Raw genomic sequence first — 25067 nt, 5'->3', positions numbered from 1 at the left:
TTAACATAAATGTTTTATGATATAATAATGTTTCAACAATGGAAAATATTTTAAGTGGTTTGTTTAAAGGGTTTGTGTATCTGAGCTGCTTTTATAAACTCTGCTTCAATACATCTGGAATCTTGTAAGCATGTTTTTTATTTGTCATGGATGTCATGGATTCATAAAATGGTGTTCACTGATTTATTTATAGCCTGTTAAAAGAAATTGATATTCATCATTGTTTACAAGAGGACTCAAATGCATAAATAATCTTCATGACAGTGACGTGTAGACATTCTGGGGTCTGAATGAGTCACTGAGATCATCATGTTTGTCTTTGAGACTCGGGTGGATTTATTTCAAAGGGCTATTCCACAATATGCTCTGGCATAGGACAACACACCACTCCCTGACAGTGATTTTGTGCTTTTTATCTGATTGTATTTGTATGTATGATACATAATCCTGTTATTGCATTAAGTTTTTTTTAGTGTTCATTTATGTAATTTTAATATCATTATGAATGGAGAACACAGTGGTATATTGACACACTGAACAGGGATATTACCTACAGTGACGAGCCAGATTTAGCATGCAGGGGTGACACATTTGACTGTAGACAAAAGCATCTATGGACATCACCAGTATGCCAGGCGGACACAATACACCACATCAACTGTTAGCCGCTAACACAAAATCGTATTTCTTTGTGGGTAAACTTTGGGAAGTGACTTCATAAAGTTTGACCCCGTTCACGAGAGCCCTTTTTTTGTCAGCAGACCCCCAAAATACCACAGCTAAGATGAGAACACATGTGTGGCACACAAATCATAAAATTAGCGGACGGGTGTCCAGCCCAAGCTGAATGACTAAGAGACCCAGAAACCTGACCCTCGGCATCTGCCACGTCCTCGCACACAGACCAGTATAGACACTAAGGACACTAAGGAAATGGATGAGACTGACCACTCATAAACATAAACAGCATACAGACATGTGGCCTAATTTAGCCCGCTGCGCTCTTGCAGGCATGTAGCTAAGTGTCATGAAGCTTCTCCTTTTACAGGGTGACTTCAGCAGCGCAAATGTAGCAACAAGAGGGAGGGACCAGGCTCTCCCAGGAGGTGTATATAAACCTGGGAGCCCCACAGTCCACAAGTACAAATCCAAGAGGCCAGCAAGACTAGAAAGGAGAAGCCGAGAACTTTTTAAGTCTTCCTACTGGAGAAGCACAACGATACTATCAAGCCTGTACTGAAGAATAGCCTCGCAAGAGACCCTGAGTGATTTTTGACATAATTATCAGCGAGGAAAGGAGATCAGAAAAGGCAACGATGGCAATGTCCACATCTGAGAGCATTTTTAAGGATGACCCCTTCTTCAACGAGGCCAGGTTTCTGTTGCCAATGCAGCGCAGCAGCCCACTGTCCAGCAGGCTGATGCCGGACATGACGAGCCTGAGGGAGGACTTCTTCAGCCGGCGTGCCCAGCTGGTGCAGAGTCTGCGGAGCGACATGAGAAGCACCCTCCTGAACGAGCTGTGCGACGGCCTCCCCGCTGGACTCTTCCAGACCTTGGATGCCCTGCGCTCCTCCTCTTCCTCCCCATCCTCCTCTTCGTCCTCGCCCGCCTCTCTTGCTCCCTCCACCTCCTCTCCCTCACCCTCTCCAACCAGGGTGGTCTCCACCGCCGTCCAGCCAATGGCCAAACAGGACTCGCCGCTGGTCATCAACACCCGGGGCTTCTCGCCGGAGGACATCCGAGTGACCGTTTCCGGGCGCCAGCTGGAGGTGATGGCCACCAAGCGGGCGGAGGCCGCGGATTCCTCATCCACGTCGTCCCCGACCGGCCGCTGCTTGGCCTCGGCCGCTAGTGCCCGGCAACAGGGCTTCATCCAGCGGGTGCAGCTGCCTGAGGGCGTCGAGCCGTCCGATGTCACTTGCTCCATGGGGGAGGACGGCCTGCTCCGCATCGAGACCCACCAGAGCAGGAAGGAGGTTCTGGAGGAGCCCAAGGAGCCGGAGGAGAAGAGAGAGGAGGTGAAGGACGCGATGGTGGCATCAGTGGAGGAAGCCGCACCAGTCCGCTACAGGACCTCCCTGGACTTTCCCATCACCAGGAGCGCAGGCCCAGAGGTCACTTTCAACAAGTCACTCTAGGCAACGGGACATTGATCTGATGTTGTTGATGCACAATGAATTGATGTTTCTGTTGTAATTTTTGCCTGGACATTTGTATTTTGTAATAAATAATTATTGAAGAATAAAACGTCTGAAGGTCTGAATATCTCACTGAAATCTTCACTGAGACCGCTGAGATGGAGCGGCATGAGCAATTTCAATTTTAGAATAACTTTGACAGACAAATCCCTGAGTGACACACTGAAAAATAATTATTTTTGTTAAATTCAACTACTTAATGTCACAGAAGACTGCATTTGCTAAATGTGACCAACTCTGTGTAACTATTCAGTCAGAACACTATCCCCTCTAGGAGTTCCCCACAGCAGACAGATGATGGCGCTGTCGTCTCATGTGTCGACGTCACATGCCCCTCTCCCTTCTGAACCCAGACTGGAGAGGTTATGTCTGTGGTGGTAGTATCAATATATTGCTATCATAGAGGGGACAGACATAGTGGCAATTCTAATGTCCAAGCTGCTCATGTTGAAGAAGATAGGAATGTCATATGCGGAACTATCTAAGTCTGGCGAGTGAGGCTGAGCAACCTCTCCAATAGATCATAACTAAGATATCAGAAGGTGGAACTTGTAGCTTCTAGCCTCAGCATAAACACACAATTTAACTGGAATCTCAGCTGAACTGTCTGAGAAGGAACTCCTGGGAAAGTTACAACAGAGATGGAGGAAATTATATCAGTAAATGGATGCTTGTAAACTTGAACTTGTTTTGCTAGTGACTTGAGGCACTGTCTCTCTCCAATATGGATCATCTATCTTATGTCTAGATGGAATAACCGCTGAAGAACCTTTAAGCTTCTTCGGTGACTGGGGGTGGACGATACTTCTTCAAACACTTTCGCATGAGGTGCTATGTGGACCCACACGAGCGCATCACAGTCATGAACTTTACACATCATGAGCTCACAGACAGACAACTCAGTTTGTTTAAAGAAAACAACATAGACGTCGACGAACTACAAACAAACAATTTTGACGTGTTGCAGGCACCTGTCGCCGCCGCTGTGCAGCACTGTAAGTTAGTACTTCCAAATATATTTACTCATCATGAACCCACAGTAGGTACTTCCAAATATATTTGCATCATGAACCCACAGTAGGTACTTCCAAATATATTTACACATCATGAACCCACAGTAGGTACTTCCAAATATATTTACTCATCATGAACCCACAGTATGTACTTCCAAATACATTTACTCTTCATAAACACACAGTAGGTACTTCCAAAATATATTTACACATCATGAACCCACTATAGGTACTTTCATATGTCACAGAACTCTCTTTGCCTCTGCAGATTTTTTTCCCAGAATGCTTTGCTGTGCACGGATGACAGTGAATCTTTGGGAGGTGAGGGAGGTGAGAGGACAGAGTCAGAGGAAAACAGTATTTTTAGTCCGTCATCAGGGGGATTGGCCACAAAGGAAGTGGAGAGAGGAGATGAAGAGTGTTAAATGCTACCATTACATTCAATTCCCCAAAGGGCCTCAATTGGAGCCTACAAAGGTTTCTCTGACATTTTCCGCCAGAGGGCCGCCATTTGTTGTTGCTGTGAAACAGGTACAAAACACAGCAGTTAATATTTTATGAGCACAACCCCAGGCAACAAGATAGGCAAAGTGCACATGGGAAGCCACAAATGGCTCTTGCCTTATTTAAATGTCACTGAAGCGGCTATTTTAGTTATCACACACTGCCCACTACTCAGTACAGAAGAGGAATGTCAATGTTAACCTGAAATCCTGAAAAGTTCTTGAAATATAGTGACATTCATTTTTATTTGTTCCTGAAATCATGCAAGACTGCCTAATGCTTTTAGCAGAATTTAATGCAATTGTCTAAGCCTTAGTTATCCCTCAATGTGGTCAACCTCTTAAAACCTCTTTTTCAGCCATGAAAAAATCTACTTAATTTCTACACTGAAAAATAAGGGCTATTTGGGTATAAAAATAGGATGTTCTGTTTTGTGTGTATAATTAAGCAATAAGCCCGTAGGTTACACTGATTCTACAACAGCTAAGGGGCGTTGTTTGGCATGACGTGCTAGCGGAGTGCCTAAAACCCCCCTTTTCTGTTGTAGAATCAGTGTAACCTACGGACTCGAGTGGCTTATTGCTTTTCTAAAACTGTTACTATATATACACCTGGCAAAGTTTCATAAAGTAAAGGCACAGCAACTAAAAATACGAGTTATTCCTAGATAATCATTCTTCCGCCAAGAAATATATTTCCTCTATCTGAATGGTTGCCAAGCAACGTCGAGACGCAGCTACTTTAACTTTTGTATCAAGCTATGGTAGTGCAGTAATATAGAACGGAATGCGGTCAAGGTGTATGTTTGTGCTGGATTTTACAACGGCATCAAACGTGATTCAGACAATCAAAATCAAGGACCAGAACTATCAGTTTCAGAAACGGGGTTAGGGGCAATCATTGCTTTTGTAATACACATAACCACCACTGCAATATTATAACTGTTTACACCATTGAGTCCAATTTATACAGATAAGGCTTGAAAAGGCCTGAAAACTAAGCAAACGTTTGTTGATTTTTTAAAGATCTTTGTTGAAGATCTTGTTTTGACTTGCTTATCATAATCAATCAAGGCGTTCGACCAAATAATCCTGCAGGAGAAGAAGGAAACCATGGACACAATTTAGCATCACAAAGCGCTTTCAGACATACGTGTAAGACCGGAGGTTCTGCCGATGTTAAACGGTGGGGCCGTATATCTGAACGACATAACCGGTCATATGGAAGTCCGAATTTAGCCGGTTGTTCTACTACTCCCCCCCCTAGTATTTCCTCCGGACATTATGTAAATGTGCTGTGTCTGAATGAGGCGTAGAACATGCGGTTAAAATTCACACCTAGTGAGAGGGCGTGTTGGTGACGTTTATTTTGTGCGTCAATGTGGTTAGATCTGACTTAAATGCCAGTGTTATGATGGAGTGGAATAGTGCTGTCCAGAAAATCTCCGACCTGGAAAGATGCAGACATCACTGAGCTACTGTCCATGAGGGCATACAACATTTTGATAGAACACATAAAGGGAACGGCACGTTGTAGCCTACAACTGCATGGCAAGGCCAAACGAATTCAAAAGACTGCGAGTTAAGCAGAAGGCGCTGAAAAGGCAGTAGCCTACAGTGACGTCGTTGACGACAATATAGGAGTATTTAATAAATTGTTAGCCAACACGGTTTTCTGTTCATTGATAGCCTTCTCATGACCTGCTGAGCTCGCAGATATTTGTTGAGCATATATGCCTAGAGAAAATGAAAACGAAGAAAACCCAACTTTGTTCCAAGCTCCTTAGACACATGGGGAGAGGATGCTTTTGGAAAAAATATACCATGAAAAAACGAACAACTTCACTGTTATGTTAGTATTTTGTTTGTTGCTTAAAAACGTTGTATGATGGCCTTGAAGACTTGAGTTAGCCTGCTGAATTGGCTGGTAGCCTACCATAAAGTTTGTGCATGCTCTCTCTCTCCAACGCAAACCAGATTTGGGGTTCTATAGCCAAGTAATTCTGGTACATAACGTTGAAAACAGATAAATGTGTTTATTCAAAGCACACATACAAATACTGTAGGTCAATTTCAAGTGCGCACTTACGTGACTAGCCTACTCCAAGTATTAGCCTACGCACAATAGATTTCTCTTCTTTAGCCTGTAATGCATAGGCTACACTACACTACACAAAAAGCAGCTGTGACAGGCAGCGGCCGCATATATTCTGCGTCAAGCCCCCACCCCTCACTGGACAACCACACGGAGACTCAGTAATGTGCGTGTATGTCGTTCACACATACGTCCGTATAAGGTCAGTATAAGGCCCGCACGTTAGCATCATATTTGAATCATCCGAAGGGTAAGACCTCCGTTTGACAAACCCCCCCATGTACTCCGGAGGTTGTTGCTGATACAGCTTCTGACCTGGTATATAATGTTGTTCAGGTCATTTTTACCCATGAAGGAGCATAGGGCTTGTAGTTCAACCCTCCTGTGCTGATAAAAGACTGAACACAACCAGCATTAATTCCTGTAAGCAGCCCTTGTCTCACTCCATAAATAATGTAGACGCTCTGACAGAGTCTTGACCAAAGCCTTTGTTAAACAGCCTGTGGCAATTAGCTCTGTTACAGAAATGGCAGAAAGGGCTGAGAAGCCTCAAAACCAATTTGGCCAGAGCCGTCATTCATTTGGAAGAGGAAAGTCCTAAAAGACTCAATCCCATTCTGTCAGGATTGGTTCTAGGCCAATCCAGCTCTAATAAGGATTAACTGGTTGGACTGGCAGCGGAGTGGGGTAGTGGGGTAATGGGGTGCGGTGGGGTAGTGGGGTAATGGGGTAGAGGGGTAGTGGGGTAATGGGGTGCGGTGGGGTAGAGGGGTAGTGGTGCGGTGGGGTAATGGGGTGCGGTGGGGTAGAGGGGTAGTGGGGTAATGGGGTGCGGTGGGGTAGTGGGGTGCGGTGGGGTAGAGGGGTAGTGGGGTGCGGTGGGGTAGAGGGGTAGTGGGGTGCGGTGCGGTGGACTGGGGGTAAAACCACTATTGATTATAGGGGCCCAAGGGGAGAGAGGGCCCTTGAAAAGTCTGGAATATATTTTATTTTACCTGGGTTGAGGAACATGGGGGCCCATCAGGACTGCCTATGCAGGGGCCCAGGATCTTGTGCTACGCCCCTGGTGGGGTGCGGTGGGGTAGAGGGGTAGTGGGGTGTGCTGGGGTAGAGGGGTAGTGGGGTGCGGTGGGGTAGTGGGGTGCGGTGGGGTAGAGGGGTAATGGGGTGCGGTGGGGTAGAGGGGTAGTGGGGTGCGGTGGGGTAGTGGGGTGTGCTGGGGATTAGGATGGGGAAGCGGGGGGGGGGGGGGGGGGGGGGGATTCAGGGGTTTGAGTGTGTCACAGATCATGCCTGACTTCACTGTTGTGTATGCCATTGGTCTCACTCTGCCTGATTCTATACTGACCAGCAGACACACACACACACACACGCACACACACACACACACAGACACACAGAAGGGTTAGGATTATGGTTAGGGTTAGGGTTTGGATTAGGGTTAGAGGTTAGCATTCATGTGTCATGTAAGTATAAGTATATATACTCTTTTGATCCCGTGAGGGAAATTTGGTCTCTGCATTTATCCCAATCCGTGAATTAGTGAAACACACTCTCAAACACACAGTGAGGTGAAGCACACACTATGTCATGACAGTGTCTCTTATGTCGATACCGTCAAGTTAAGTGTTTGTTGCAAAGAATGTCAGTTGATTACTGCAGAAACTCTACTTTTGATTTTCACAGAAGACTGAGGCCGAGAAAATGGTAATAAAAATAGAAACACAAAGACTGCAGTGTTTTACATAAAGCACATCAGTGTGTTGCTGTTGATTTGAATGAGTAATTCAAATAGTGAATGCGTGTCTGGTTTTGTTGCAGTAATTACATTTTTAGAAAGGATTGTTGAGTTTTGATTGGAGTGTTTCATTTTGGCATAGATGTGAGCTGTTTATCTCTAAGTGCTATGTCTTATTTGGCTGTGTGTAGAGTTTTGACATAATGGGCCAAGTGTGTAAGCAATAGACAAATACTGTATTGATAATGATGCTGCTTGCTACTGCTAAGCTGGCTGCTGCCAGAAGCTGCTATTGCTGCTGTTGCTACTCTCACTGCCATAGACTGACACAAAGAATGATTAAGCTATTCTCATGCTATTATGTCCAACAGACATTGAAAAGCCCATTTTCAATATCCCCCAATTAACTTATACAAAACTACCATACTGAAACATACTCTTTCTGAAACATACTTCTTTCTCTTTCTATTTCTCTTTCACTCTCTCTAGCAAACACACACACGCACAGACACACACACACACACACACACACACACACACACACACAGAGAGAGAGCAAATGGGCTTTTGTCTGAATGACAATTCTGTCAGCCCACATTTCCCCTCCAGCCTTGTGGTGAGACACAGCAGGAGAGTAGGCAGCGTTGTCGACACAGGAAAGCCAAAGTTGACAGGCAAAGGTGACTTCCTTTATCACGCTGTCATCCCTAAGACAGCGTTATTGAGGAAAAGCAGTGATGTTGCCTCAAAGGGCGACTCCTCTTCTTGCTCCTCAAGTGTATTGTCAAGTTCCTCTTTCTTGAACAGCGTGTCTATGGCTCTGAGTTGGTAAGGGTTGAATCATCCGTTCACCGATTCATTCATTCAATTATTCATTCATTAATTTGTCCATTCATTTATTCACTCATTGATGCATGTTTATTGATCGACCCAAATGTGTATAAGATCTCAAGCAAGTGTCTAAGGCCAAACCCCAGCCATATAACAGTAAAAAAGATTTTTAAATTTAAAGTATTACATATTATAGAGTTGCCCCATATCTTTATAGATTTCAGTTGTTGTGTTGGTGTTTTTTACAACATAATGAGCAGATTACATTAGTAAATTACCTTTTCTATGAGTAAATATAATAACAAACATTACATGATTTGTCCATTAAGGGCTCTCATAAAATCCCTGATCCTTTTTAACCTGGGCAACAACCTGGGAGAATTATGCAGTGCGTTGTGGCATCTGCACTGCTCTGCTCGTGTGCACAGAGGCACTGAGGGAGAACCTAACCATGATTGGCTCGATATGCCCTGCTAGAGGGAGGTCGTCGTGAATTGGATCATTTAGCTATTTAGCTTTTATGAGAGCGGGCTGTATTGCAGTGCTATAGGTGTCATCGGGCAACATAGTGACATGTGGCCTCCGCTGTGTCAGAAACAATGAGATCGCCATGGTGACGCTTATGAACTCGCAATAAAGATACATTCCGCAGACAGGGCAAGGCGAGGTGGGGTGGGGTGGGGGGGGGGGCTGCTGCTAGGCTGATGTGATTTCACTGCCTCTTGCAGATGCCACGGGGCTGGTACCATCCCTGTGTACCTGCCCTTCATGGCCCATTGTTGATGATGGCAATAGACCAAGGACGTGTGGCAGATTGCTATCCACTGTGCTGTGTGACAATGGCTTCAATAAGCAGGTTTCTCTGATCTCTTCATTTTCCAAAAACAACGCACAAATAACTGTTCCACAATTATGATGAACAGTTGACATGTCTGAGTTGTCGGAACAGGTTATTGTTTTACTGTTTATCATCCTTAGTAGCAGGCTAATCTGGAAGCTTCAGACACTAGCCTATATGGCCTACAGAAGATGAGTTGAATGACAAACGAGAGTCCAGGGAAAGGAATTTCCCAACATTCGGGGCAAAATTTGAATTACTTACATTTCATGAGGAATCCCATCAATGAATTGCCAATTACTATTAACATTGTATGGTTATTAGTACACTGTAAACCCCAACAGGTTCAATGAACTCAAAATATTTGATGAAACTGATTACCTCAAAATATTTAGCTATGTTAAAAAATATTTTAAGTAATTTCTACTTAAAATTAGACTTTTTTTAATGCTCAAAATCTTTAAGGACAAGGATAAAATTAAAAAGAATAATGTGAGAAATAGATGTTTTACGTTATTGTTACATTAGTCAGACAAGCTTTTAAGACTCCAAATCTTTGAGAAAATGAACATTAAAACAAATAATTTCAACAAACATTTTAAGTAATTACTACTCTAAACTAGAAGTTATTTACACTCATTTTTTTAGGAAGTTGATGAACTGAAACATAATAATTTGACAAACAAACATTTTAAGTAATCACTAATAAGTTCAATGAACTTTTAAATCATTTTTTTTTTTAAAACCCATTGTTAAAACTAACAAAATTTACACTGGAAATGGAGTTGAAAAACTACTCAAGACAATTTCAATGCAGATTCCATTTATTTAAGAATTCCATTAGAATTCTAACAGAACAACATCCCCAACAATGCGGTTAATACAGAAAATTAAAGAAATAACAACCTTTTACCACTTCAACAAAAGGTAATAATACTCAAATAACAAAATAATAGGCCAACATAAATAAAAGCAAAAAGCTCCATTGCTTGCTTGAGTAACATGCTGGCAGTACCAACCATGAGATTTGGAAAACAGACTGCTTACTCATCCATCATCAGCAATTTATTTTCAAGGCTAAGCAGCAGTCTAGGAGGTAACTGCTTCAGGTCTTCCAAACCCATTATAATTTTTTGAATGAAATTAAATGTGTAGGACAATTGCTTTGGATAATCGAGATGAAGCGCATAAATTAAGCCAAATAGCAAAATTAATGTCTCTGTCAACTCTGCTATATCACACACAACAATATCTCCGTCAAGAACTATAGAATGGATAGCAGGACCAAACTTCACAAGCAGAGTATCTGCACATTTTTCAAGTGCAAATTTAAAGACTCGTAAGACCTTTTCAAGACATCTAAATGGAAAAAAATAAGACTATACCACGCCAAAAAAGATAAACATGACAACACTGTTTTATGCAATGTTTTTTTTACTAACTTTAACACCCATCCCATTTTGGATGTCTACAGAAGTTACCAAATATAGATTTTTGGGGAAAGAAAATGAAGTGTGAATCACCTTCACAGCTATAAATGGCCAATTGTAGGGTCTGGACTTGCTGCTTTTGAAGCTGGCTGTACATATCTGGTTGTGCTACTGGCTGAGGCTGACTGTTCCTCACCTGTGTCTGTAGTAGCCTAGGCTACTTGCCAAAGATCTAAACCAACCAAAGCTTGACTGAAACATTGTAAAACCATTGACTTGTTTTAAAAAAAATGCATGGGAAAAGTGAAATCCCCTATTAATTAAGAGACAGGTCCTCCTCGCATATTATTTTTATTAGAATATTATTTCTGCTGAAAAAACTGCTATGCGGTTTGCAAAGTGCTGGGAAAGGCTGACAAGCAAGCCTATTCACTTCCCTGTTGGGTAGGCTAGGCCAGCAACACACGCTGGAGAGATGTAAACAGATGAACTTTACGTGTATTTCCTCCTGATTGCGAAAACTTTCTTTTTCTGTCAGTCCGTGGTTCCTTCATAAATTGCGCAGCAGATCAGACGAGTGAAAGAAGCACCGGGCATAATTTGACCAGCAGTCTCCACTTCCATGGTTTATGAAACGCTATGCTGCTAAGGGATTGACATCATTTTCATTAAAGCAGTTATTTTAGAGTGCATCACACACACCACCATATCAACCAGTAAGCCAATTGTTTTTTTCCCCACGAAACAACTTCCAGTCAACATCTTCAACACCAAAGCATCCTCAAGCCCAAGCTTGCGGACCAAAGGCGTAATGCACTCGGCTTTAATGAAAATGTCAATCCCTTAGGTTTAGGGATATAGTGGAGGCTAAATGCAAATAAACTCAGTTTGTCCACCTTTGAAATTTGGATAAGAGACAGGCATATTTTTTCTTGCCGTTTTCACACCTTTAGTGATACACACATTAAAAACATCTTCACTCTGCAACCACTACACTTCCTCCAGTAGCCTTCTACTTCTTGATCTACAGAATGCATATGACACCCGCACAGAACAAATGCTTCCCCCAAAATGTAATTGCGGATAAACAAAATACACGAAACCGGATGGAGACATTTCACTCGCTCGGCGGTCCCATACGAAAATGTAATACCTCCCTTTTGAAAATTCAAGACATTTCAGACAATTTAAGACTTTTTTAGGTCATAAAAGCCAAAAGTTGTATTTAAGACATTTAAGAGAGTGAAAGAGGACAAACAACTTACATTCCAGGTCTTAAAAAAATCCATCTTCCCACAGGAAGATGGGAAGGGCCTGCAGAGTAATTTTCCTTCTGCTGTTGACATTGACGTCTTCCTAGAAAGAGGGATTGTGGGGTAATGGGAAGACAAATCAGCAGAATATTAATCCTATGCATATATTAAACAAGACTATAGTACAGGTGATATAAATACAAGATTAACTCCTTCATGCTCCTGATATGCAACCTTCTGCTCTGTCTTTCTATGAAATCGTAAGAGATGAATGTTCAGTGCATTAATAAACTGAAATGAGCAAATGCGTGAGTGGTGTATGCATGGTAATGGGCTGACCCTTGAAAACTGACTGATTTAACTAATAATGGCAAAGTAACTGAGCCTGTGTCTCGGAAGAGGCGTCACATGACCTGCATAGCCAACACATTTTGAAAATGCCACATAAAATAAGTCTTAAGGCGTCATCCCTTCTTTGATACAAAAACATCACTCAACCCTAGCCTTTGTGTATCCCTGTGGAGAGATGCAAAGGGATAACATTAGGCTAGGCTATTCTCATTGGTAAATAAATGCTTACAAAATATCACTATAACTTATAATAATATAGGCTACACGTTGGCTACATTGTGACACTAGTAAATGGAGGACAAGTAAGTTATCACTTACCATGGTGTGATGGTGGTTCCTTGCACAGAACTGAAAACATGTCACACAGCCATCTGGTCCTGAGGGGAAAAATATTATGAACAGTATTATTTCACTTTTTTGAACAAAAGTCAGTCAGATAGGCCTGCCTATACAGAGAGATGAAGAGACTATCAGAGTCAGACGTTGCCATTGATCATGCTTAGGCTATTGTCAGTAAGTTCAGAGCTACAACTTGGCTTCCTATCCGTGTTAACAAAACTGGAATTGACGTTAATATAAGACATATGCTATTGCTGCAGGGTTATTCTTCAACTATGGTACTCTTTGACCTGGTGACTTTTAGAAAATGTAACATCTTTCAGTAAAAATCTTTTTGCATGTTAATTATCTACTCTTTCTAGAAACTTGCCCTAATACACACTCAGTACACAGTGAACACACAGTGAGGTGAAGCACAAACTAATCCTGATGCAGTGAGCTGCCTGCTACAGCCACGCTCGGGGAGCAGTGAGGGGTTAGGTGCCTTGCTCAAGGGCGCTTCAGCCGTTCCTACTGGTCGGGGTTCGAACCAGCAACCCTCCGGTTACAAGTCCGAAGCCCTAACCAGTAGGCCACGACTGCCCAATCACACGTTTCCAAACAACAAAACGTGTGTTTTCAAGCAAAAATAACATCTACTGTTCCAAATGTATTTTATTAAATATTACACATATCAGCCAAATTATTAAATGTATTAATTTTCCAGAAATGTTGTATGTTGTATTATTTTTACACGTTTAACTTCAGAGAGAGGAGTAGTTCGCACACTGAAATAATTGACTCAAACAAAGTCTACAGAAAGAGTTTGTCCATTTAATTTTGGGAGCAAGAGCAGACTTTTCAGCCGTCCGGCTATTCTCAATGCTCACAGTGAAATCAACTGCAGACATGCAATTAACCAGTACCCAGTTGGGTTAAGGGCAATCAAGAGACAGGTGTAGTGGGAGGGGCTTTAGGCCAAACCCAGACAACAAGTATAAATGCATTTGTCTACAATTGTTGTAACAAAAACATTCATTTTAAAGAGTTAATGACAAGTTTTACAAAAAGCATGATAGATTTAAGTCTTCGTTCATCCCTTTTGGACAGAGGCTACCAAGTTCAGAAATCCAGAAACATTCTCTCTGAAGCAGTGTTTTATCCAAGTCCCCGGCTCTCCTTTTAGGCAGGATCCTTTCCACACCCAGAAATCTCAGGTCAGCAATGGAGTGTCCTGCAGACTGAAAATGTCGGGCAACAGATGACATTTCATCAGCTCTCATAATTGCACTCATATGTTCAATTACTCTTGTTCGTAAGGCCCTGGTGGTTTTACCTACATACAGCAATGGGCAAGGACAGATTAAAATATACACAACATGGGTGGATTTGCATGTGATTAACGGTTTGGTTTTATTTTTCATGTGTGTGTGGATGTGTGAAAGACTGAAGTTTCAGGTAGTGTGAACATGAAGTGCAACTTTTGCAGGGGAAAGTACCCTTGGCATTAGAGAGAGCGCTAGGGGGAGGTGGCGTGGCAGTGTCAGCATGGACCAGCCTCTCTCTGAGATTAGGGTTTCTAGAAAAGACACAGAGAGGTAAATTCTGAAAGGGACAATTCAGTTGATCATCGCTTTTAATTATATATTAATTAATTTTTATATATATATATATTTATTAAATGGGAATTAACAATGTTTCTGATGTCACTGCTCAAAGGACTATATGTCAACTTTAGAATAGAGCGGTTCTCATTTTGTTTAAAGGTCAAATTGGGTGGTTGTGTATCAGATGCACATACTTTGTCTAGTGCTCTATCAAGCCAGCTGTTGGGATATCCTCTAGAGCTAAAATTTCTCTAGAATTCTGGCTTGGGCCTCAAAGTAATTTTTGTCGGAGCAAATCCGGTGCAGTCTGATGAACTGACTGAAGGGCAGACCTCGTTTCAGAGATGTAGGTTGGGCACTTGTGGCATGAAGTAAACTATTTTTCTCTGTGTCTTTCCTGTACAAAGAGGAGACAATGTTTCCATCAATAAGTGAAATACAAGTGTCTAAAAAGTTCACACAGGTGGTGCTAGCTGAATAAGTAAACTTGATGGATGGTCTTAGGCACTTCATGTACAAGACAAACAATTAAAATTCAGGTAATGAGCCATGGAAAAACAGTCATCAATGTATCTTTTGAACAACATGATCTTCTCTAAAAAAGCATTGTTATTGAACACATACTGTTCTTCCAAGAAACCAAGATATATATTGGCATAGTCAGGGGCCATAGTGGCACTAACATCCCTCACATTGACGGTTTGACCGCTCTTAAATATTTCCTCGATCTTCGGACTGATGATGGACTAACAACTGAATTCATTGTTGGTTCAATAACAATCCTTTTTTAGAGAAGATCATGTTGTTCAAAAGATACATTGATGACTGTTTTGTGAATTTTTTTTTTTTTTTTTTTTTTCTCATGGCTCATTACCTGAATTTTAATTGTTTGTCTTGTACATGAACTGCCTAAGACCATCCATCAAGTTTACTTATTCAGCTAGCACCACCTGTGTGAACTTTTTAGACACTTGTATTTCACTTACTGATGGAAACATTGTCTCCTCTTTGTACAGGAAAGACACAGAGAAAAATAGTTTACTTCATGCCACAAGTGCCCACCCTACATCTCTGAAACGAAGTCTGCCCTTCAGTCAGTTCATCAGACTGCACCGGATTTGCTCCGACAAAAATGACTGAGGCCCAAGCCAGAATTCTATACAGAAATTTTAGCTCTAGAGGATATCCCAACAGCTAGCTTGATAAGTACGTGCATCTGATACACAACCACCCAATTTGACCTCTAAACAAAATGAGAACCGCTTTATTCTAAAGTTGACATATAGTCCTTTGAGCAGTGACCTCAGAAACATTGTTAATTCCCATTGGCATATAATTAAAAGCGATGATCAATTGAATTGTCTCTTTCAGAATTTACCTCTCTGTGTCTTTTCTAGAAACCCTAATCTCAGAGAGAGGCTGGTCCATGCTGACACTGCCACGCCACCTCCCCCTAGCGCTCTCTCTAATGCCAAGGGTACTTTCCCCTGCAAAAGTTGCACTTCATGTTCACACTACCTGAAACTTCAGTCTTTCACACATCCACACACACATGAAAAATAAAACCAAACCGTTAATCACATGCAAATCCACCCATGTTGTGTATATTTTAATCTGTCCTTGCCCATTGCTGTATGTAGGTAAAACCACCAGGGCCTTACGAACAAGAGTAATTGAACATATGAGTGCAATTATGAGAGCTGATGAAATGTCATCTGTTGCCCGACATTTTCAGTCTGCAGGACACTCCATTGCTGACCTGAGATTTCTGGGTGTGGAAAGGATCCTGCCTAAAAGGAGAGCCGGGGACTTGGATAAAACACTGCTTCAGAGAGAATGTTTCTGGATTTCTGAACTTGGTAGCCTCTGTCCAAAAGGGATGAACGAGGACTTAAGTTTTACAAAAAGCATGATAGATTTAGGTCATTAACTCTTTAAAATGAATGTCTACAATTGTTGTAACAAAAACAAATGCATTTATACTTGTTGTCTGGGTTTGGCCTAAAGCCCCTCCCTCTACACCAGTCTCGTGATTGTCCTTAACCCAACTGGGTACTTGTTAATTGCATGTCTGCAGTTGATTCACTGTGAGCATTGAGAATAGCCGGACGGCTGAAACGTTTGCTCTTGCTCCCAAAATTAAATGGACAAACTCTTTCTGTAGACTTTGTTTAAGTCAATTCTTTCAGTGTGCGAACTACTCCCCTCTCTCTCTCTCTCCTCAACTCTTGGTTTAAACGCACCTGGCTAAAACTCTAGATCATCTGAGCGCAACAATACTCCCCTGCATCTACACGTTTAACTTAAAATATGTGTTGTGATGGAAATGACAAAGTGTGGTGGAGATGACAATGACATACATAGACAAATTTAAAAGCATTACTGTAAGATTTAAAAAAAATAAAATAAAAAAAATAATGCGTCCCTGCCATATGTTATGTAATTATGATGTTTTTTTCTACTATATTTTTTAGTAGGCCTACTATGAAGCAAATAAACTGTTTTTAGGGCAATGTCATTTCCACCACGTCACCATGTCATTTCCACCAAAAACAAAAAAGTAGTAAATATTTTAGTTTTTCTTATGTCTTCCAAGGACAAGAAAAGTATCATAGTTGAAGAATTACCCTGCAGTGTTACTTTGCATTACATCTAGCAGTTAAGGCGAATCATAGCTTATGGCAGCTTATGGTAGGCTACTAATTAGGGCTGGGACAACGCGTCGACGTAATCGATGACGTTGACGCAAAAAATACGTCGACGCAAAATATGAGCGTCGATTCGTCAAGCATAACATGCTGCTAAATATTTTTAAATCGGACACCTTCAGGGTTTTCCATACGTTGACTAATCTATGGCTGGGCACCACGAAATCAAAACCGGCCACCACACATTGATGTTCTATGTTGTAGGCCTACTATTTAAATTAAAGATAAGATAAAATAATTTCATTGAGCTGCACGTTTTACTCACACAGCCTTTTCTCGCCCCGCCCGCTCTCTCTCGTAACGAGCCCGCTGCTCCTCCTCTGCATGTGCATTTAACAAAATATTCACGATTGTTGAAGGATTGTTGTTGCCACATAGAAGCACTGCAAAGAACACAGTGGGCTAAATTGTTATTAAATCCGCTTAGCATCGTGACCATGCTGCGCAAATTTGTTTAATGCTGCTGCATTGAAGTTAAAGTAAACTCTGCTAAGGTCTTATCACAACATAGTTTAGTCTCCTCAATGTACTAAGTCAACTTAAAACTTTGGTCGCCGAGAGGCTGAGTAGGGGAGACTAACGGCTCCCACACACAGCTGCGTTCCGTCAACGCATGCCAGTGGGTGTTCCCGACGGTAGCTATGCAAATGACTTGAAGTAAAACCGTAATGTGATTGGCTGGTGCAGCAACAGCTGAACTCAACGCGAGCGGCGGGAGAAACGCAACGCGACGGACACACAATTCAGTTCGGCAACAGATCACGTGAGCCCATTTAAAGTGAATGGCATGCGTCTCCAGCAACGCGATGCACGCAGCTGTGTGTGGGAGCCGTAACTTGCCCGACGCGCTGTTCAATAACTTCCAGTAGCGATAAAGTTAAGTTCCTTTATTGTAGAAAACAGTCATCTCCAGAATATCCAACACAGCTCAGTATCAGTTCATGAACGTCAATAAATTCAGTTCTTAAAATCCACAAGTTTCATGTATTCCACAACAGCTTATTCCATGGTCATCAAAATGCGGTCAGCAAAAAGTAAGGCTTCCCCCATCACCCCCTCTCTGTTAATTCACAAAAACACCTAGCAGGTAATATAATGAACCTTGCCGCCACCAACACCACGTGACCCAATTATCGTGAGCAACCACAGGTGCATAACACAGACGTCATCTGACCAACATTCCGGCCCCTAATTATTACAGTTATTACACAGTAATAATTACAATACATCACAAATTCTGCATAAGACAATATAAGAAACATTCAAGGTCCATAGTTGGTTCTTCCTTTTGTTTGCATTTTTTAACGTTATTTTTTTTAATTGGCCAGAGGTTACCAGCACATAGCCAATTATCAATGCGTCAGTAATGTCTCGTGAGTCCTGAGGTCATGTCGAATGATGTGCTCTTTGTGCAGATCCTCTGGATGAGGTTATTCATAAAACCAGCGTAATCTTGGTCTTTGGAAACCTTCGTCCCTGGTGATCCTCCTCTTCCGGTTAATTGCACGTTGTTCTGCTGTCTTACTATTATTAGACATTGTCGAATCTCTGTCTAATGGCCCACTCACCGTCCAACCAAGCACAGTCTTGATGGCATATGGACCTTTATTAACACTCTGAATGACCTCCAAAAGGTTCCAAGGCTTGGGGCATGTTCATACCTATCCAAAAGCTCAACCTCTGCTTCTATATCAGGCAGATGAACCTGCTTCAAGTGTGGCCAGTCACTCAGATCCTGCTGTCTTGAGATGTTACATCTGTTAACGGTGTGTGAAAAGATTTGGCATTTCTCAAAACAAGTTGCCATCCAATCCAGACACCTCCAAGTCTGAAACAATACAGCTGTCCACAATCTTTTCTTGTCCCATCGTACGCAAGAGAATCCTCATTATTCTCCCAGAAAGATTCAACCTATCCATGAGACCCACTGTGCAAAAGGATGCTTAACTCCCTTGGTCTAGAAAGGCGTATGTTTCGATTATTTTTTGGCTTATCTTTGACTTATCTTTACTGGGACGATGGCAAGCTTGCAGTCTTGCTCACCGGCCCCAGTAAGACCACTTGTCTGGACTGCAACAAGAGAACGATCTGCATCTTGATTAAGATCATTCCTCTCTCGGTGGATGTGGAGTATACTTGGGTGTCTTAAGTTACAGATTTTACATGAGAGGCGTTTCCTACATTCTTTACTGATGTGCCCAGGACACAAGCAGCCGAAACAGATACTATTCCTTTTAAGAAAGGCAATCTTCTCATCGTGTGGCTTGTCATCCAGTAGAGTACACAACTGAAGTATGTGTGCACCTTTGCCGTAGCGGCATTTCCCTTCAGGTAAGTATCCATTTCTAACATTTTCCTCTGTTTGACGCTCTTTCTCCACTGAGGTGACAGTCGTGGCAAAGCTACTTCCTCTAGCCTTTGGCCGAGGTGAGTGCCTTCTTCTGACACCATCTTTAGCAGTTGCTTGAGTAGGTGGAACTTCACATAAATTCCCAAAGACCGGATCTGTGGCAATTTTCACTTGACGCTCAAGGAAGACAACAAATGTCAACAAATGCAGCTCTGCGGTGATACTTCTCCTGAATATCCCATGCCACTGTTCGCCACTTATCTTTTAACTCATAAGGCAATCGTTTAATCACAGCAAGCATATTGGAGGGAGTATTTAATTCATTAAGACCTTGAACCTCGTCCATTGCATTGCAACACCAACGCAAAAAGAGACTATATGCCTGAAGAGACTTCACATCCTCTGATCTAATTAATCTCCATGAATGTATTATATCCAAGTATGCAGATGCAATGACATGCTCGTTTCCAAAATGTCCATATAACAAAAGTTTTTGCCTTCATGTATCCAGTACCATCGGCCATATGTTGACAGCTTCTAACAAGTTCATTAGGTTGCCCCCTGGTGTACTGTGCTAGGTAATGCAGGCAGTCGTCAGAGTCAGCCTTTGCCTCTATGACCTTTTCAAATAATCGCATAAAAGTATGGAAGTGCAGAGGGTCACCGTCAAATGTTTGAATTTCTCTTTTTGGGAGTTGTGAAAGACTTTGTTGATGCACCAACATACTAGTTATTTCATTTTGTTTCTCCATTAAAGACAATATATACTCATTCCCGTTAAGTGTTTGAGAGGGTCTCGGTTGAATTTCTTGAGATATAGCACTTTGGATTACCTTCCATGACTGATCTGAAGGCCCCTTGTGGAGATGTGTAAACTTACTTGTCATTGTTTGTTGCTTTGTACTTAACTTAGGTGCTGTATTTCCAATGAACATTTTTTTTCTTTCTATTATGTTCATGTGACACAAAGGTATCAGCATTAAGGGTATCAAAGGTTTTTCTTTTGGTTTGAAAATATGATTCCATTCAATTTGATCTCCGTGAAGCGGCACTTTGGACAATGGATCCAGTTCTCAGTACATTCACCTTTGCAACAGACGCAGCTATATCCTCTTCGAGTTGAAGCTGCTCCTTCCTTCTCCTCAGTTGCTCTTCCTGTTCCTCAAGAGCGTGCTTTTCTTTGAGCATGCATTGACGGACATACAAGGCGGCCACTTCAGCCTCTGCTTTGAGCAGTGCAGATGAGGTTGTAGATATGTTTGATTTTAAACCACTACCAATATTTGATATGCTGTCACATGGCAATATTTCATCCTGGATATCATATTGTGGATTTAGAACAGATTGAGGTTCCTTTTTTTATTCCATTTTGAACACCACTTTCTGCCTCTGGTGGAACTTTCTGGGGTAGCTCTACATCCTGGGTTGGTTCCAATGGCCTGCTTGGATGTTTATCTAGTTCTGAAAGCCATATTTTAACATCCTCTGTGAAATCCTGGTTGTATTTAGTGATACTGGAGAACCATGTATTTTGTTAGTCACGTTCATCAGAGGGAATTAAAGGAATCAAAGATTCATGTAATGACCTAGCATTTTCAGACAATTCCATTAATTTGTTGAGCTGTAGTTTGACCTGTGAAGCATTTATCCTTCATATGCTCTTTAAGCAAGGGTATTATACTCTTAATTTTGTCTACTTCCCTTTTACGTTCTTTCTGAATTGCTCCAATTTTTTTGATGCAAAAGAGCATTTTCTGAGAGTGTTTGGCCTTTTATTTTTATCATTTTCATTTTTGTCAACAATTGAACCAGCTGTTGATCCAGTCATTTTATACTCGGGAGACAATGAGCATCGATACCAATTTCAACAGAAAACAACAATGTCAATAGCCACAGCAATAGCTGAGCAGAGGGTTGTTTGATCAACACATGGAAGCAAAAACCCACACACACACACACACACACACACACACCAGATATTCAGTGTTCTTAAGGCAAGCGACCTCACGACACCAAGCAGCAGCAGCAGCCGCCATAGGCCTATTCAAACAGACGTCTTCTCATTGCAGTAACCGATTCAAAGTAGGCTAAACTGCGTTCCAAACCGTAAGCAGTATCCTAGTATAAAACACAGATTACATACCACCGCCTTCCGTAGGCCTGCCGCGATTCTGTCAGACTGGCCGCTTTCGTAGATGAAAGGTAGTAGCCTAATCGTGAGTGGCCTCGTGGTTTCTCAGCGTTTGTAGAAGGCTCCGTTGCCGAGTTTTTTTGCTGACAAATGTGGGCGACTCAAAACTTTGGTCGCCGAGAGGCTGAGTAGGGGAGACTAACTTGCCCGACGCGCTGTTCAATAACTTCCAGTAGCGATAAAGTTAAGTTCCTTTATTGTAGAAAACGGTCATCTCCAGAATATCCAACACAGCTCAGTAGACTATCAGTTCATGAACGTCAATAAATCCAGTTCTTAAAATCCACAAGTTTCATGTATTCCACAACAGCTTAGGCTATTCCATTCAACAGTCATCAAAATGCGGTCAGCAAAAAGTAAGGCTTCCCCCATCACCCCCTCTCTGTTCATTCACAAAAACACCTAGCAGGTAATATTATGAACCTTGCCGCCACCAACACCACGTGACCCAATTATCGTGAGCAACCACAGGTGCATAACACAGACGTCATCTGACCCCAACATACAACATGCAATCAAGCAGTATCTCAAAGCTAACGTTAGAATACTGTTTGGATGTCAAGTTTAGCATCCTTACTTGCAGCTGCTTGTATTCGTTACTCATGCAGGGCTCATTTTATTGACTGAATGTTTGCAAAATCCCGATGTAAATGGAAAAGTGTTTTCCAAGACTCAGAAGTGCTTGTCCAAAGGAGAAGAACAAACCGTTATTTGAACTAACTACGTTATGAATTGCATCCACACATCAGCAGCCTTTTGCATTAACTGTGTTAATGTTAATTGCAAGGATTCCCACACGAACGTCTTAAAATTACAGGCACTCAATTAGACATACACTACTGAACTTTATTGAATGCTACCTCTGACTAAGAATGCATTACTTTGCACTTGTAGTCTTTTATTTTGGAATCTTAAGAGCAATAAACATATATTGCAATGTTAAAGAATTAATGTTTTTTCATTCAGATATGTAAATAAACATGTATAAGTTGCTATTAGTGAATTAATGGGGAGATAATCGATAATCGAATTGAAATCGAATCAGACTGAAAAAATGAATCGTTAGATTAATCGATGCATCGAAAAAATAATCGCTAGATTAATCGTTTAAAAAATAATAGTTTATCCCAGCCCTACTACTAATAAAATGTTTAAAAGTGCGCTGCCTGTTTGTGCGTGTCATGTGTTTGATTTCCAACTTATGAACGTTGCTTTGGTGTCTAACCTGCGCGGCCAAAGTAGGCCACACCAGAAACGGATGATAAAGGATCTTTGGTAATGCTAAACCATACTGTTTGTCACTAAAGTAGTGCAACAACAGGCTGGCTGGCTGGCTGGCTGACAGCTCAGACAACAAACTTTTTAACTCACTAAAACATGCAGCTAGCCCGCAAAAGGTCTCTCTTACATAACCTACACTTTAGCTGAGGTCTGCCCGCTGGAAGACGGTACACAAATAAATAAACAAAGTACACCTACATTAAGGCGCGTTCTTACCTTTGTGTAGAGGCTATAAGGCTTGCAGCCTGATGATGATTGATGGATCATCTCACTGATTGCTTGCAGCTTGCCTGCCTACATCCGGGTGCGCAGCAGTCCTTGCAAACAATTAGTCTTAGGCCTACGATGTCAAAGTGTATCAACTTACAACTGCCACAATCGATTTTAGACTAGTTCATTCACCATTCATTGGGATTTACGATTTGCCATGCTGATATGAACCTAACCAATGAAGTTGCACGTCTTTATTACGTCAGACGTAATTTCAATCCACTCTTGAAAGAAATGAGTTTGGGGGTCAGTTCTACTCATATACTAAGAGCTAATCTTGTCAAAATAATCAATAACTGGGAAACTAGTTGTGTGAACTTGAAACGTTTGTGGTGCCTGAACAATATGGCAGCTTTGAGTACAGCTCTGCAATTTTAGTTTAGAACACTGTTGGGGAATACAGTGTAATAGGTTCCTTAAAACATGTTAAATAATGCATATAAGAATGATATTTTATACATATATCCTAATGTAATAAATGCCCATTTAGTTCCTGTCCCTGTGGTTGAAGCAACAGCATTGTGAGGAATGGGTTTGATATATTTCAGTTACACATTTAGGCCTTGGAGTCATGCCTTTGCCAGCGAGATGAACCACTGTAATTACGGTCAGAGACATTTGGCTTTGGGCTTGTTTATGCTCTTGGCTTTTCCGGCTAAAACCAGGTATGAATAAAATATCTGTGAAATCAGGTCAGAAAAGCTGTAATATATGACTCAAGCGACCATTGTCATTATTTGATTGATGTATCAAATAAACAGCGCTGTCTTCTATGTTGGACTGTAAAGAAGCTGTTGTTGGTTCATTTGCTACGCGCTACAGGGTAGAGACATTGACTTCAGGCTGGAATATATGGAACAATAGTGTTGGCCAGAATGGGAAAAGAAGGACATGGAACCTTTCACTCGTTCCCTTTCCAACAAAGATTTTAGAGCGTAGTGCTCTAGAATTTTTGCTATTTCAACTTATTCTTTTAAGAGTCAATCAGTAGAGTTGCCAATCAGTAGAGTTCTCGACAGACTGCTGAGTTGCCAATCAGTAGAGTGAGAGAGATGCCAATCAGTAGAGTTCTCGACAGACTGCTGTCATATTTGTTGGGGGGGGGCATGTAGGCCTACCTTGCCTGTCTCTTGTTTGAAATTTAATTGTTAGCTGTTTTGCAAGTGAAAATATCTGCTTTTATGATAATCAGAAAGTTGTCTTTGAAACCCATGTATTGCCTTTGTTGTTTTTCTCTCATGTCTCCCACAATCACAGCTCTCTCACTCTGCTCTTGAATCAACACTTAGACGAAACAACATAGGCGATCTCATTCCCAGCCTGAATCAATCTGTGAAATAAGCTCTATTGATCACACACACGCACAGATGCTCAAAGCACTCCCGCATTTCTGCCCAATCAAACAGAAGAGGCGATAAAAATTGATTTGCGCTGCTCTCAGGAGTGTCGTGCCAGTCTTGTCCAACGTGCGCAACAGCCGTGTCCCTCCTCACCGGCTTTCCGATACTCTTAAGCCCCTCTCAGATCTGTCTCCCGTGTGTGCAAGGCACATCATCTTGACTTTACATAAGATTCCCTTACGCAGGGCATCCACAACTCTGTTTCCGAGACACAGGCATGGATGTAAAGTGAAGGCAGAAGTCAGGTCAGGCCCCAAGTGCCCATGTGGACCCAGGCTCGAATCTGACATATATCCGATCCCACATATATCATACATATCCACTAATAAATCTGCTACTGGACAGATGATGACTGGACAACACTAATGAATCTGCTACTGGACAGTATTGAATTGAGTCCCTCTCCAGCTGCTGTGTAGAATTCACAACAAAACAGCAACTTTTAGTCAGAGGTGTAAAGCTGAAAGCCTTTCGCCTCTCTTGGCATGTCCCCCTAACTGCATTCCCGGATTATGTCCCCGTCTCTGGGCTTGGAAGAACCCCAGGGGGACCAGCAGGCACCGCTCAGCATGCAGGCCAGCTGATAACAGCTATTCAGCTCTGTGTGTGTGTGTGTATGTGTGTGTGCGTGTGTATGTGTGTCTGTGTGTGTGTGTGTGTGTGTGTGTGTGTCTGTGTGTGTGTGTGTG

The 25067-nt window shown here is 41.9% G+C and overlaps 1 protein-coding gene and 2 long non-coding RNA genes across 3 annotated transcripts; 2 read left to right on the top strand and 1 right to left on the bottom strand.

The window, feature by feature from the left end:
- The first annotated feature begins 1125 nt into the window (after positions 1 to 1125).
- On the top strand, positions 1126 to 2262 carry hspb9 (heat shock protein, alpha-crystallin-related, 9). Its single transcript, XM_042085333.1, has one exon. It carries the CDS (start codon positions 1317 to 1319, stop codon positions 2139 to 2141), a length of 825 nt encoding a protein of 274 aa, XP_041941267.1. The 5' UTR covers positions 1126 to 1316; the 3' UTR covers positions 2142 to 2262.
- A 1141-nt stretch (positions 2263 to 3403) lies between these two features.
- LOC121704827 lies at positions 3404 to 12684 on the bottom strand. The gene is made up of 3 exons (XR_006030657.1): positions 12572 to 12684; positions 11915 to 12005; positions 3404 to 3734 (listed from the first exon to the last, which is right to left on the bottom strand). It is a non-coding gene; the product is annotated as an uncharacterized LOC121704827 (long non-coding RNA).
- Positions 6015 to 24851, top strand: LOC121704828. Its single transcript, XR_006030658.1, has 3 exons — positions 6015 to 6106; positions 20490 to 20493; positions 24839 to 24851. It is a non-coding gene; the product is annotated as an uncharacterized LOC121704828 (long non-coding RNA).
- Positions 24852 to 25067: the final 216 nt, after the last annotated feature.

The sequence above is a fragment of the Alosa sapidissima genome, chromosome 3, assembly GCF_018492685.1.
Source record: "Alosa sapidissima isolate fAloSap1 chromosome 3, fAloSap1.pri, whole genome shotgun sequence".
Lineage (NCBI taxonomy): Eukaryota > Metazoa > Chordata > Actinopteri > Clupeiformes > Clupeidae > Alosa > Alosa sapidissima.
Note: the sequence above shows the minus strand (reverse complement) of the source record. Positions and strands in the feature narration are given on the sequence as shown.

Bases quoted from the DNA above. Each gene is read 5' to 3' on its own strand.
- hspb9 (XM_042085333.1), top strand. From the start codon at position 1,317: ATGGCAATGTCCACATCTGAGAGCATTTTTAAGGATGACCCCTTCTTC.